General features: G+C 32.7%; 1 protein-coding gene across 2 annotated transcripts in view; it reads left to right on the forward strand.

The window, feature by feature from the left end:
- Positions 1–415: 415 nt before the first annotated feature.
- Positions 416–15,496, forward strand: part of LOC143245410 (calcium-activated chloride channel regulator 1-like) — a 51,682-nt gene continuing 36,601 nt past the window's right edge. Inside the window, exons 1-7 of one of the 2 annotated variants that reach the window (XM_076491724.1) lie at positions 416–650; positions 2,963–3,025; positions 4,563–4,851; positions 6,624–6,786; positions 7,601–7,709; positions 9,832–9,962; positions 10,069–10,165. In XM_076491724.1, the coding sequence (XP_076347839.1) occupies positions 495–650; positions 2,963–3,025; positions 4,563–4,851; positions 6,624–6,786; positions 7,601–7,709; positions 9,832–9,962; positions 10,069–10,165 (1,008 nt within the window). In that variant the 5' untranslated portion in view covers positions 416–494. The remainder of the gene's footprint in view (positions 651–2,962; positions 3,026–4,562; positions 4,852–6,623; positions 6,787–7,600; positions 7,710–9,831; positions 9,963–10,068; positions 10,166–15,496) is intronic. The other variant, XM_076491725.1, reaches the window with a different exon arrangement.

Raw genomic sequence — 15,496 nt, forward strand, 5'->3', positions numbered from 1 at the left:
AGCTTGATTTTGGAGAAATGTAGTTTATATGTTTCTACTTTTATTTCATTTACTATAGTGAATCTATATTCTTACAATATCTGAAGAAAATGTAACATTTATGTTGCTGATTTATCCTTATTAGTAGCCATGTTGACAATAAATTACAAAAACTGAAAGTAAGAATCTGATGTTTGTAATAAAATATCAATCATAGCTGATTATTGTTTTCTTCAGATAAGTACTTTGTGTTTACAAATTTCTGTTTAATTTTTACGTATTAAAACTGCTCAGCTTTATACGGCCTGAACTTTGGACTAGATCTACACCTGTCGCGAGATTATTTCGTATACGTTATCAAAACATAATCACTGAAAGCTCCAAAGGCCACTCACTTTAACGTTTAGCCGTTATCTACCAGTGTTAAAATACACTATTTTACCTTTGTAAGTTTTTAGAAAATGGCGATAGGGTTACTGAAGCTTTAATATTTCTCCTCTATATTCTGGTTCATCATGATAGAAAACTGGAAGATATATCTTCTTATTGCATTCCTAGGATCCAGAATCATTTATAGTTCTAGCATTACTTTTGAAAGGAACAGCTACAACAATTTGGTTGTTTCTTTTTCTTATAATGAAGAACTGTTAAGGTTTATCGACAAGCTTCAGGTAATATCTGTAATATACATATGCTAGAGAATTAATTAATAAATGATACAATTGTAATATATCTATAATAATTAATAAATGATACAATTGTAATATATCTAAAATAATTAATAAATGATAAAGTTGTAATATATCTAAAATAATTAATAAATGATACAATTGTAATATATCTATAATAATTAATAAATGATAAAGTTGTAATATATCTAAAATAATTAATAAATGATACAATTGTAATATATCTATAATAATTAATAAATGATACAATTGTAATATATCTATAATAATTAATAAATGATACAATTGTAATATATCTATAATAATTAATAAATGATAAAGTTGTAATATATCTAAAATAATTAATAAATGATACAATTGTAATATATCTATAATAATTAATAAATGATACAATTGTAATATGTCTAAAATAATTAATAAATGATACAATTGTAATATATCTATAATAATTAATGAATGAAACAATTGTAATATATCTAAAATAATTAATAAATGATACAATTGTAATATATCTAAAATAATTAATAAATGATAAAGTTGTAATATATCTAAAATAATTAATAAATGATACAATTGTAATATATCTATAATAATTTATAAATGATACAATTGTAATATATCTAAAATAATTAATAAATAATAAAGTTGTAATATATCTAAAATAATGAATAAATGATACAATTGTAATATATCTAAAATAATTAATAAATGATACAATTGTAATATATCTAAAATAATTAATAAATGATAAAATTGTAATATATCTAAAATAATTAATAAATGATACAATTGTAATATATCTATAATAATTTATAAATGATACAATTGTAATATATCTAAAATAATTAATAAATGATACAATTGTAATATATCTAAAATAATTAATAAATGATACAATTGTAATATATATATCTAAAATAATTAATAAATGATACAATTGTAATATATCTATAATAATTAATAAATGATACAATTGTAATATGTCTAAAATAATTAATAAATGATACAATTGTAATATATCTATAATAATTAATGAATGAAACAATTGTAATATATCTAAAATAATTAATAAATGATACAATTGTAATATATCTAAAATAATTAATAAATGATAAAGTTGTAATATATCTAAAATAATTAATAAATGATACAATTGTAATATATCTATAATAATTTATAAATGATACAATTGTAATATATCTAAAATAATTAATAAATGATAAAGTTGTAATATATCTAAAATAATGAATAAATGATACAATTGTAATATATCTAAAATAATTAATAAATGATACAATTGTAATATATCTAAAATAATTAATAAATGATAAAGTTGTAATATATCTAAAATAATTAATAAATGATACAATTGTAATATATCTATAATAATTTATAAATGATACAATTGTAATATATCTAAAATAATTAATAAATGATACAATTGTAATATATCTAAAATAATTAATAAATGATACAATTGTAATATATATATCTAAAATAATTAATAAATGATACAATTGTAATATATCTAAAATAATTAATAAATGATACAATTGTAATATATCTAAAATAATTAATAAATGATACAATTGTAATATATATAATAATTGATTAATGATACAATTGTAATATATCTAGAATTATTAATAAACGATACAGTTGTGATATATCTATAGCAATTAATAAATGATACAATTGTAATGTATCTACAATAATTAATAAATGATAGAGTTGTGATATATCTAAAATAATTAATAAATGATACAATTGTAATATATCTATAATAATTAATAAATGATACAATTGTAATATATCTAAAATAATTAATAAATTATTCAATTGTAATATATCTAAAATAATTAATAAATGATACAATCGTAATATAACTATAACAATTAATAAATCATACAATTGTGACGTTTGTAATTAAAAAGGAACTAATAATTAACAGAACTCCGAAGTCTCACGAACAAAGATCACATTATTTTATTAACATTTACTCAGACGTATCTTTTGTATCGTATAGTCTTCTTTATATCCAAGATGTTGAAATGTTTAGAAGTGACAGTTGTGTCAGTACTATATTATTTTTTATTTTAACTTGACGTGTAAAGTCTTGTTTATTACATGTTTTGATTCTAATTTCTAAATAATTTCATTTAATTTTCATTTTTCTTCTCTGATATATTTACTATTGAACAGTGTCTTTATTTAATACGCCAAATATTTTTGTTCTTTGATTATTTGGTATTAAGTAAAAGATATCTGAGCTGCTCCATGAAACCTTATTTCAGTCAAAGACTATAGTGTGTTGTGGAACACTCTTCTGTGACACCTTATTTCAGTCAAGAGCTATGGTATGTTATGTAACACTGTTCCATGAAACATTATTCCAGTCAAGGGCTATGGTATGTTGTGTAATACTGTTCCATGTAACCTTATTCCAGTCAAGGTTATTTATTATGATTAAGAGAGTTTCACACAGGTAAATCACGTAATAAAGATGATACCATTATACATAAAAAATGCACCGGACCATGCCTGTGAACTTATCGATTTAAAATTCAGGGTTCGAGAATGTTGGTGAGCACTCAATAGATATTTCATATTCCTAGATCATGCATAAATAGTAGGGCAATCATCCTCTGAGCATTGTCTAGAGGATGTGTCAATAAACAACTCTGGTTCGCTTCCTTTTTCTGTGTGAGAAAATATATCTTTGCCCAAATACAACGCTTTATTTCTGTGTCTGAAATATATCACTATCTAAATGCAACAGCTTCATACCAATTTTAAATATGTTGATAAAGTTATCTGTAAAGTACAACTGTAGTGATCCCAAGATATTATGAAGTTATCTGTAACGTGCGACTGTAGTGATTTCAAGGTATTATAAAGTTATCTGTAAAGTACAATCGTAGTGAGGCATAGGTGTTATAAAATTATCTGTAAAGTACTACTGTAGTGATCTCAAGGTATTATAAAGTTATCTGTAAAATACGACAGTAGTAATCCCGTGGTATTATAAAGTACGACTGTAGTGATCCCAAAGTATTATGAAGTTATCTGTAAAGTACAACTGTTGTGTTTGTTTGTTTTTTGAATTTCGCACAAAGCTACTCGAGGGATATCTGTGCCAGTCGTCTCTAATTTAGCAGTGTAAGACTAGAGGGAAGGCAGCTAGTCAGCACCATCACCGCCAAACTCTTGGGCTACTCTTTTATTAACGAATAGTGTAATTGACCGTAACATTATAACGCCCCCATGGCTGAAGGGGATTCGAATCCGCGACCCTCAGATTACGAGTCTAACGCCTTAACCCACCTGACCATGCCGAGTCACGATTGTAGTGACCCCGAGGTATTATAAAGTTATCTCTAAAGTACGACTGTAGCGATCCCGAGATATTATTAAATTATCGGTAACGTAAGACTGCAGTGAACCCAAGATATAAAGTTATCTGTAACGTATGACTGTAGTGATTCCGAGGTATTATAAAGTTATCTGTAAAATAGGAAAGTAGTGATCTTAAGGTATTATAAAGTACGACTGTAGTGAACCCAAGATATTATAAAGTTATCTCCCAAGTACAACTGTAGTGATCCCAAGGTATTATAAAGTTATCTGTAAAGTACGACAGTAGTGATCTCAAGGTATTAAAAGTTATCTGTAAAATACGACAGTAGTGATCCCGTGGTATTATATAGTACGACTGTAGTGATCCCTAGGTATTATAAACTTATTTGTAACGTACGACTGTGGTGATCCCAAGGTATCATAAAGTTATCTGCAAAGTACGACTGTAGTGATCCCGAGGTATTATATAGTACGACTGTAGTGATCCCAAAGAATTATTTGATGTATGTCACCTAATCTCAGTAAAATCTCTTACAGAATGTGATAGAGAAGTCTTCAGAACTTCTGTTTAACGCTACTGAACGACAAGCTTATTTTGAAGAAGCAATCTTTCTCCTTCCATCCTCGTGGGAAGATGAAAGTTTATTATCCCAAAACATCAGTATCCTCAACGCCACGTGGGAAGTTTATAGTACTAGTGACGTTCGTATGTCGTCTTCCAGCGGTGGATCTGTGAACAGTATGTACACTCAACACAGCAGAGGATGCGGCGAATTTGGGGAACGAATCCATATTCCAATGGACATTATATCTACCCTCGATGAAAGTTGGTTCTTTTGTTGTTTTAAAACAATATGCTGTTTACTATTCGAAATTTGTAAAATATTACATATCGGTTCGGTGACAAATGGGCGATAGCCAATCGGCGACAGTAAATAATGTCGAAAGACAGGTCGTCAAATGAAGTAGGTGACGAAAGACAACTGGCTGAAAAGTGAACTTGTCGACTGCAGATCGTCGACAATTGTGTCATGAGATTGATTTGTTGTTACACTTACGTTTACTTAGGTATATGTTTACATGTGCACGAATCAGGTTTACAACGTATACGTGTAATGTGTTACATTTTGAATAGATAAAAACAAAATAGAATGATTTGATACAAACGAAACACTTTATTAGGCCTACAGAACAAAACTTTACCCCACTCTCCTGAGATGGAGTAGAATGTGACCATTATATATTTAAAAACGGCTGGTATGGGTAGAGAAGACACTAATAGAGGAGCGAACTACGTTTCGATCTTCTTTGCTCCTCTATTAGTGCCTTCTCTACTCATTCCAGCCGTTTTTAAATATATAATTTTCTCTACAAGTGGGTTTTCTCGTCATCACGGATTAGAATGTGACCATTGTCCTGGAACTTTTGATAGCACGTAACCACATTCTGTATTCGTCCATTTCCTGTCACAATCTTTATTTCTCTGGCCACTGTTTGTATGCGTCAGTGTCGTGCTGCTCCTGTAGTACTTTGTTCAGTAATGTGAACACTGACATCTTGTCTTCTTCACCATGTTTTTAAATTTGTTATGTCGTACCTCTACAACATCAATAATCTTAACAATGAGTCATACAGCAACAAAGCTACAATCTTGTCAGAAAGTTGAGATAATTATTTTACTTCGATATCCATAAGCACTCGCCTATCTTACTATCGTCAATACTACCGGTACATTCGAAATATTGGTATGTCAACGAGTCTGTCGGCAACTGGATTGCAGCCGAGTTGTCTGTCGGCTAGTAACAATGTTGACAAATTGAGTGAGTGGCTGAGTCTTCCACCTCCGTGTTTGCTATCGCTCAGTTGACCCTGAACCTACATGTTTTTTAAATGGTGACATTTGTTTAAAGTTTAAATTATCCACGAAAAAATATTAACAAATTAAAATTTTTATTTCAGTTCAAAGCACTGTATTAAAGTTATAAACTATATATTTAACTACAGATAAAACTGCACATTAAAATTACGGAAAAACCATACGATTAACCACAGTTAAAAAGCAAGTTTAATATATTTGTGTTCTGGTAATTAAATTAAAGTTTCCCGTGTCATCTCGTGTATCTCACAAACATTTTGACACAGAAAACTTTAATTTAATTACCAGAACACAAATATATTAAAATATGCTAAAAATAGCAAAGACTTAGATATCAAAAAATCTTATAACGTATCTCGAGTTATTAGAAATGGTTGATTTACTAAATGTTACTGTCATAACATGGGCTGCATTCTTACTTATTCTCGGCTAATCTGAGATACGTCTTTGTTGAACCTTCTTCTGGTTTCTTGTACAGACGTCCTACATTAAATATTATTACAATTTGATCTAATCTGAGATACATCTTTGTTGAACCATCTTCTGGTTTCTTGTACAGACGTCCTACAATAAATATTATTACCACCTCGGCTAATCTGAGATATATCTTTGTTGAACCTTCTTCTTGTTTCTTGTACAAAATTGTCCTACAATAAATATTATTACAATTTAACTAGTCTGAGATACATCTTTGTTGAACCTTTTTCTGATATATTCTACAGACTCCTTAGCACGAATGTTCTTACATCATTGGGCTCATCTCAGATATGGAGTTTTTGACGAATTTTCCTTTGAAAATAGCGAAACATTCCCGAACTGCTACCATGATGGTCATAGGTGGCGTTTTACTGGATGTTTGAGTCCAACAATCGAGGAACAACTCGAGTAAGTGTCATATTATATTAACACTAACTACAGCTATGAAATATAAATAAAGAATAAATGTTAAGTAATTTACTTGGTCCTGGCAGAGATGGAATCTTAAACATATGTATTATATATAACAAAACAAATACTAACAAAAATTAAAACAACAAAGCTTTAATTACCTATTAACTTAGGTAAAAGTTTATAAGTCTAAACTCAACGTATATCTAGATTATGTATTAGGTTTAACAGATAACTAAAACTTCATAAGTGTAAACTATGTATAGGAGTGTGTTTTCTTATCGTAAAGCCACATCTGGCAATCTGCCGAGCCCACCAAGGGGAATCGAATCCCCGATTTTAGCATTGTAAATCCGTAGACTTATCCCTGTACTAGGGAAGGGGGAGGCTAAATATTGGACTTCAGTGACATCATGTTATGAAGAGCTTAGGTTTCGGTCATCCAACTCATGAAGAGTTTATATTTGTATAAAGGAGAGTTTAAAATAAGAGATAATATTTGCTGGTACAGTGAAAGATCTTTAATATTTCCTAATTGATATGTTACGCCCTTCGACTCGAGTTTATTAATCTAGCTGGAAAAAAAACACCTTTGAATCACAGCTGTATCACTTTGCTATATAAATATTATTGTTTATACTATTTGTTATCTATATCCTAACGCATACAATTTGTAGGGAAAAGATCTTTTCTTTCTGTAAACAAATTTTAAATTGTAAGACGTCCTTCTAAAGTTAAAAATATTTTTAGACTTGACACATCCTCTTAACAGATTATTTGAAGCAGGTAATTCATTTGGTATTTTAAACAGTACGAAAATCAATTGGAAACCCGAGGAATGTCCAAGTCTTTCTTTACGTGATTTTGAGCAGCTAAATGGTTTACAGTCTTCGATAATGTTCATCTCACATCTTCCACAGGTAGGGCAAGGAATTATAAATAATCCACACTTGTATATATAGTGAAACGTATAGAAATGTGGTACTAATGAAACTGAAAATTAATTTGCACTGAACTTTTTGTACAAGTGTTGATTTTTGTTTTCTGAAAAGTTTTGTTAGAGAAACACACAGTCTGAAAGCTCTATCATCTGACTTTTGGATCATTTCCTGGAAGATAATATGATTTCCTTATCTTTCATTGGTATCAGTTTCCAAATTCGTAGTATCAAAATAGTTTGTTTTCAGATGCTTGATTTTTAAACTTGTGATATACTTTACACGTACAGATAAACTATTGATATAACAACCTTTCCTCTTGTAAGTGTATATGAATATGGCAGTTTAAGTTTCATATGAGACGCTAAATATAAGATGAATTTGTCCATTCATATGTGAGCTTAATAAAGGGCTAGTTATATAAACAACGCCAACTGAAAGTTTGGTAATTCATTAGACAACACCATTGAGCTTACTCGAAAATATTTTTAACACCAGTGAGCATACAGCGACGGGAAAGAACTGATAAAACGGTGCATTCTAATCTTTACAAATAGAAAAAGAAAAATTTAATTAGGAATACTGACAGCCACGTTCATTTCGAGTTTCGTTATAACTTCATAGCTTGCTCTGATACAAGTTACTATTATTATATTAATTTTTATAAACGTACGTAAGAAAATGTATGCTAATCATTCGCTATTATCTTAAACTTTCCAACTCGTCCTATCACGATACATCCCATTAGGCACAGGCATCTTTCCTCCTCAGTTTGAGAACCTCTGTAATAATCTAAGAAAAACCAGATTTCTAAAGAACTTACAACAGAAGCTTGTTTGTGTCCAAAAACGTAAAATAACTAAAGCTATGGGGAATTCAACTTCTCCTTTAACTACTCGGTGTTACCAAGGTCGTTTCTCCTTTAACTGCTTATTGTTACCTAGGTCCCTTCTCCTTTAACTACTCATTGTTACCAAGGTCGCTCCACCTTTAACTACTCATTGTTACCAAGGTCACTTCTCCTTTAACTACTCATTGTTACCAAGGTCGCTTCTCATTTAGCTATTCATTGTTACCAAGGTCACTTCTCCTTTAACTACTCATTGTTACCAAGGTCGCTCCACCTTTAACTATTCATTGTTACCAAGGTCGCTCCACCTTTAACTACTCGGTATTAACAAGATCGCTTCTCATTTAGCTATTCATTGTTATCAAGTTCGCTCCACATTTAACTACTTATTGTTACCAAGGTTGCTTCTCCTTTAACTACTCAGTGTTACCAAGGTCGCTTTTCCTTCAACTACTCATTGTTACCAAGGTCGCTCCACCTTTAACTACTCATTGTTACCAAGGTCGCTCCACCTTTAACTATTCATTGTTATCAAGTTCGCTCCACATTTAACTACTTATTGTTACCAAGGTTGCTTCTCCTTTAACTACTCATTGTTACCAAGGTCGCTCCATCTTTAACTACTCGGTGTTAACAAGGTCGCTTCTTCTTTAACTACTCATTGTTACCAAGGTCGCTTCTTCTTTAACTACTCATTGTTACCAAGGTCGTTTCTTTTTTAACTTTTCAGTGTTACCAAGGTCGATTCCCCTTTATCTACTCAGTGTTATAAAGGTAACATTGGTTGAATATTTGTTATTGTTTTTAGATGTTGAACATAAAGTTCGTCTACATAGTGTTATAAGAGTTTGTGTTTATATGGAGTTTATAGTTTGTGTTGAAACGTAATTTACCCTGGCAGTTTCTTTTTTTTTATATGCAAAAACGGCTCGTTTGGGTTGAGAAAATATTTTACATAGAAGAGCGAACAACGTTTCGACCTTCTTCGGTCATCGTCAGGTTCACAAAGAACCTGTGAAATATTTTCTCAACCCAAACGAGCCGTTTTTTGCATATAAATTTCTCAACAAGTGGGTTTCTCGACATCACTGATTATTATTTCATCCTGGCAGTTTCTGTTTAAATTTCAGATAAAAACGTTGATTGTAGCTCTTATAATATTTGTTTAAAGTACAGTTGGACAGTTAATATCCCTCCTCATTGTAATTTCTTACTTCTTTAATGAAACACCAGTGATTTCTTTCCACAATCTAGATTACTAGATTCTGTAGTAAAGACAAGGCCTTTCTCCACAATAGAAATGCACTTACGAAACAGAACATCCTATGTAACGGACGTAGCACGTGGGAAGTAATCTCGTCATCTCAGGACTTTAAAGGTCAAAGGTAGGTGAATCTTAGAGCAGTGGACGTGTTAACGAATTATGTTTTTGTAGCATTTGTTTTATGCAAGAAGGTAAAACAACTGAATAAGTTTCTTTTTTTCTTTCAGGAACGTTCCGTTAAACAGAGAACCACCGAAAGTCACCTTCACATATGTCCGGCGGACAGTTCATCAGTACGTCATCATTCTACAGATGACGGAACAGGTAGTATGTGACTGACTCATAAGAAACATAAATGTATACATTTTACACACACTGGTCGGACGTCTTCAATGTTCATACTAACTCAACGTGGCTTGTCAACTTCGTTTTAATTTTGTGTGTGATTTGAGAGGTGTATTACTTGTTGTTACTGACTTCTGTAATAATATCTTGGTGTACTTGAAGAGGTGTATCACTTGTTGTTGCTGACTTCTGTAATAATATCTTGGTGTACTTGAAGAGGTGTATCACTTCTTGTTACTGACTTCTGTAATAATATCTTGGTGTACTTGAAGAGGTGTATCACTTGTTGTTGCTGACTTCTGTACTAATATTGTGGTGTACTTGAAGAGGTGTATCACTTGTTGTTGCTGACTTCTGTAGTAATATTGTGGTGTACTTGAAGAGGTGTATCACTTGTTGTTACTGACTTCTCATAATATCTTGGTGTACTTGAAGGGGTGAATCACTTGTTGTTACTGACTTCTGTACTAATATCTTGGTGTACTTGAAGAGGTGTATCACTTGTTGTTGCTGACTTCTGTAGTAATATTGTGGTGTACTTGAAGAGGTGTATCACTTGTTGTTGCTGACTTCTGTAGTAATATTGTGGTGTACTTGAAGAGGTGTATCACTTGTTGTTACTGACTTCTGTAATAATATCTTGGTGTACTTGAAGAGGTGTATCACTTGTTGTTGCTGACTTCTGTAGTAATATCGTGGTGTACTTGAAGAGGTGTATCACTTGTTGTTACTGACTTCTGTAGTAATATCGTAGTGTACTTGAAGAGGTGTATCACTTGTTGTTACTGACTTCTGTAATAATATCTTGGTGTACTTGAAGAGGTGTATCACTTGTTGTTGCTGACTTCTGTAGTAATATCGTGGTGTACTTGAAGAGGTGTATCACTTGTTGTTACTGACTTCTGTAATAATATCTTGGTGTACTTGAAGAGGTGTATCACTTGTTGTTGCTGACTTCTGTAGTAATATCGTAGTGTACTTGAAGAGGTGTATCACTTGTTGTTACTGACTTCTGTACTAATATCTTGGTGTACTTGAAGAGGTGTATCACTTGTTGTTGCTGACTTCTGTAGTAATATTGTGGTGTACTTGAAGAGGTGTATCACTTGTTGTTACTGACTTCTGTAATAATATCTTGGTGTACTTGAAGAGGTGTATCACTTGTTGTTGCTGACTTCTGTAGTAATATCGTAGTGTACTTGAAGAGGTGTATCACTTGTTGTTACTGACTTCTGTACTAATATCTTGGTGTACTTGAAGAGGTGTATCACTTGTTGTTGCTGACTTCTGTAGTAATATTGTGGTGTACTTGAAGAGGTGTATCACTTGTTGTTGCTGACTTCTGTAGTAATATCGTGGTGTACTTGAAGAGGTGTATCACTTGTTGTTACTGACTTCTGTAATAATATCTTGGTGTACTTGAAGAGGTGTATCACTTGTTGTTGCTGACTTCTGTAGTAATATCGTGGTGTACTTGAAGAGGTGTATCACTTGTTGTTACTGACTTCTGTAATAATATCTTGGTGTACTTGAAGAGGTGTATCACTTGTTGTTGCTGACTTCTGTACTAATATTGTGGTGTACTTGAAGAGGTGTATCACTTGTTGTTGCTGACTTCTGTAGTAATATTGTGGTGTACTTGAAGAGGTGTATCACTTGTTGTTACTGACTTCTCATAATATCTTGGTGTACTTGAAGGGGTGAATCACTTGTTGTTGCTGACTTCTGTAGTAATATCGTGGTGTACTTGAAGAGGTGTATCACTTGTTGTTACTGACTTCTGTAGTAATATTGTGGTGTACTTGAAGAGGTGTATCACTTGTTGTTGCTGACTTCTGTAGTAATATCGTGGTGTACTTGAAGAGGTGTATCACTTGTTGTTACTGACTTCTGTAGTAATATCGTAGTGTACTTGAAGAGGTGTATCACTTGTTGTTGCTGACTTCTGTAATAATATCTTGGTGTACTTGAAGAGGTGTATCACTTGTTGTTGCTGACTTCTGTAGTAATATCGTGGTGTACTTGAAGAGGTGTATCACTTGTTGTTACTGACTTCTGTAGTAATATCGTAGTGTACTTGAAGAGGTGTATCACTTGTTGTTGCTGACTTCTGTAGTAATATTGTGGTGTACTTGAAGAGGTGTATCACTTGTTGTTACTGACTTCTCATAATATCTTGGTGTACTTGAAGGGGTGAATCACTTGTTGTTGCTGACTTCTGTAGTAATATCGTGGTGTACTTGAAGAGGTGTATCACTTGTTGTTACTGACTTCTGTACTAATATCTTGGTGTACTTGAAGAGGTGTATCACTTGTTGTTGCTGACTTCTGTAGTAATATTGTGGTGTACTTGAAGAGGTGTATCACTTGTTGTTGCTGACTTCTGTAGTAATATTGTGGTGTACTTGAAGAGGTGTATCACTTGTTGTTACTGACTTCTGTAATAATATCTTGGTGTACTTGAAGAGGTGTATCACTTGTTGTTGCTGACTTCTGTAGTAATATCGTGGTGTACTTGAAGAGGTGTATCACTTGTTGTTACTGACTTCTGTAATAATATCTTGGTGTACTTGAAGAGGTGTATCACTTGTTGTTGCTGACTTCTGTAGTAATATCGTAGTGTACTTGAAGAGGTGTATCACTTGTTGTTACTGACTTCTGTACTAATATCTTGGTGTACTTGAAGAGGTGTATCACTTGTTGTTGCTGACTTCTGTAGTAATATTGTGGTGTACTTGAAGAGGTGTATCACTTGTTGTTGCTGACTTCTGTAGTAATATCGTGGTGTACTTGAAGAGGTGTATCACTTGTTGTTACTGACTTCTGTAATAATATCTTGGTGTACTTGAAGAGGTGTATCACTTGTTGTTGCTGACTTCTGTAGTAATATCGTGGTGTACTTGAAGAGGTGTATCACTTGTTGTTACTGACTTCTGTAATAATATCTTGGTGTACTTGAAGAGGTGTATCACTTGTTGTTGCTGACTTCTGTACTAATATTGTGGTGTACTTGAAGAGGTGTATCACTTGTTGTTGCTGACTTCTGTAGTAATATTGTGGTGTACTTGAAGAGGTGTATCACTTGTTGTTACTGACTTCTCATAATATCTTGGTGTACTTGAAGGGGTGAATCACTTGTTGTTGCTGACTTCTGTAGTAATATCGTGGTGTACTTGAAGAGGTGTATCACTTGTTGTTACTGACTTCTGTACTAATATCTTGGTGTACTTGAAGAGGTGTATCACTTGTTGTTGCTGACTTCTGTAGTAATATTGTGGTGTACTTGAAGAGGTGTATCACTTGTTGTTGCTGACTTCTGTAGTAATATTGTGGTGTACTTGAAGAGGTGTATCACTTGTTGTTACTGACTTCTGTAATAATATCTTGGTGTACTTGAAGAGGTGTATCACTTGTTGTTGCTGACTTCTGTAGTAATATCGTGGTGTACTTGAAGAGGTGTATCACTTGTTGTTACTGACTTCTGTAGTAATATCGTGTGGTGTACTTGAAGAGGTGTATCACTTGTTGTTGCTGACTTCTGTAGTAATATCGTGGTGTACTTGAAGAGGTGTATCACTTGTTGTTACTGACTTCTGTAGTAATATCGTGGTGTACTTGAAGAGGTGTATCACTTGTTGTTGCTGACTTCTGTAGTAATATCGTGGTGTACTTGAAGAGGTGTATCACTTGTTGTTACTGACTTCTGTAGTAATATCTTGGTGTACTTGAAGAGGTGTATCACTTGTTGTTGCTGACTTCTGTAGTAATATTGTGGTGTACTTGAAGAGGTGTATCACTTGTTGTTGCTGACTTCTGTAGTAATATTGTGGTGTACTTGAAGAGGTGTATCACTTGTTGTTGCTGACTTCTGTAGTAATATTGTGGTGTACTTGAAGAGGTGTATCACTTGTTGTTACTGACTTCTCATAATATCTTGGTGTACTTGAAGAGGTGTATCACTTGTTGTTGCTGACTTCTGTAGTAATATCGTGGTGTACTTGAAGAGGTGTATCACTTGTTGTTACTGACTTCTGTACTAATATCTTGGTGTACTTGAAGAGGTGTATCACTTGTTGTTGCTGACTTCTGTAGTAATATTGTGGTGTACTTGAAGAGGTGTATCACTTGTTGTTGCTGACTTCTGTAGTAATATTGTGGTGTACTTGAAGAGGTGTATCACTTGTTGTTACTGACTTCTGTAATAATATCTTGGTGTACTTGAAGAGGTGTATCACTTGTTGTTGCTGACTTCTGTAGTAATATCGTGGTGTACTTGAAGAGGTGTATCACTTGTTGTTACTGACTTCTGTAGTAATATCGTGGTGTACTTGAAGAGGTGTATCACTTGTTGTTGCTGACTTCTGTAGTAATATTGTGGTGTACTTGAAGAGGTGTATCACTTGTTGTTACTGACTTCTGTATAATATCTTGGTGTACTTGAAGGGTGTATCACTTGTTGTTGCTGACTTCTGTAGTAATATCGTGGTGTACTTGAAGAGGTGTATCACTTGTTGTTGCTGACTTCTGTAGTAATATTGTGGTGTACTTGAAGAGGTGTATCACTTGTTGTTACTGACTTCTGTAATAATATTGTGGTGTACTTGAAGAGGTGTATCACTTGTTGTTGCTGACTTCTGTAGTAATATTGTGGTGTATTTGAAGAGGTGTATCACTTGTTGTTACTGACTTCTGTAGTAATATCGTGGTGTACTTGAAGAGGTGTATCACTTGTTGTTGCTGACTTCTGTAGTAATATTGTGGTGTACTTGAAGAGGTGTATCACTTGTTGTTACTGACTTCTGTCATAATATCTTGGTGTACTTGAAGAGGTGTATCACTTGTTGTTGCTGACTTCTGTAGTAATATCGTGGTGTACTTGAAGAGGTGTATCACTTGTTGTTACTGACTTCTGTACTAATATCTTGGTGTACTTGAAGAGGTGTATCACTTGTTGTTGCTGACTTCTGTAGTAATATTGTGGTGTACTTGAAGAGGTGTATCACTTGTTGTTGCTGACTTCTGTAGTAATATTGTGGTGTATTTGAAGAGGTGTATCACTTGTTGTTGCTGACTTCTGTAGTAATATGTGGTGTACTTGAAGAGGTGTATCACTTGTTGTTACTGACTTCTGTAGTAATATCTTGGTGTACTTGAAGAGGTGTATCACTTGTTGTTGCTGACTTCTGTAGTAATATCGTGGTGTACTTGAAGAGGTGTATCACTTGTTGTTGCTGACTTCTGTAGTAATATCTTGGTGTACTTGAAGAGGTGTATCACTTGTTGTTGCTGACTTCTGTAGTAATATCTTGG

Source organism: Tachypleus tridentatus, chromosome 2 (assembly GCF_004210375.1).
Source record: "Tachypleus tridentatus isolate NWPU-2018 chromosome 2, ASM421037v1, whole genome shotgun sequence".
Taxonomy (NCBI): domain Eukaryota; kingdom Metazoa; phylum Arthropoda; class Merostomata; order Xiphosura; family Limulidae; genus Tachypleus; species Tachypleus tridentatus.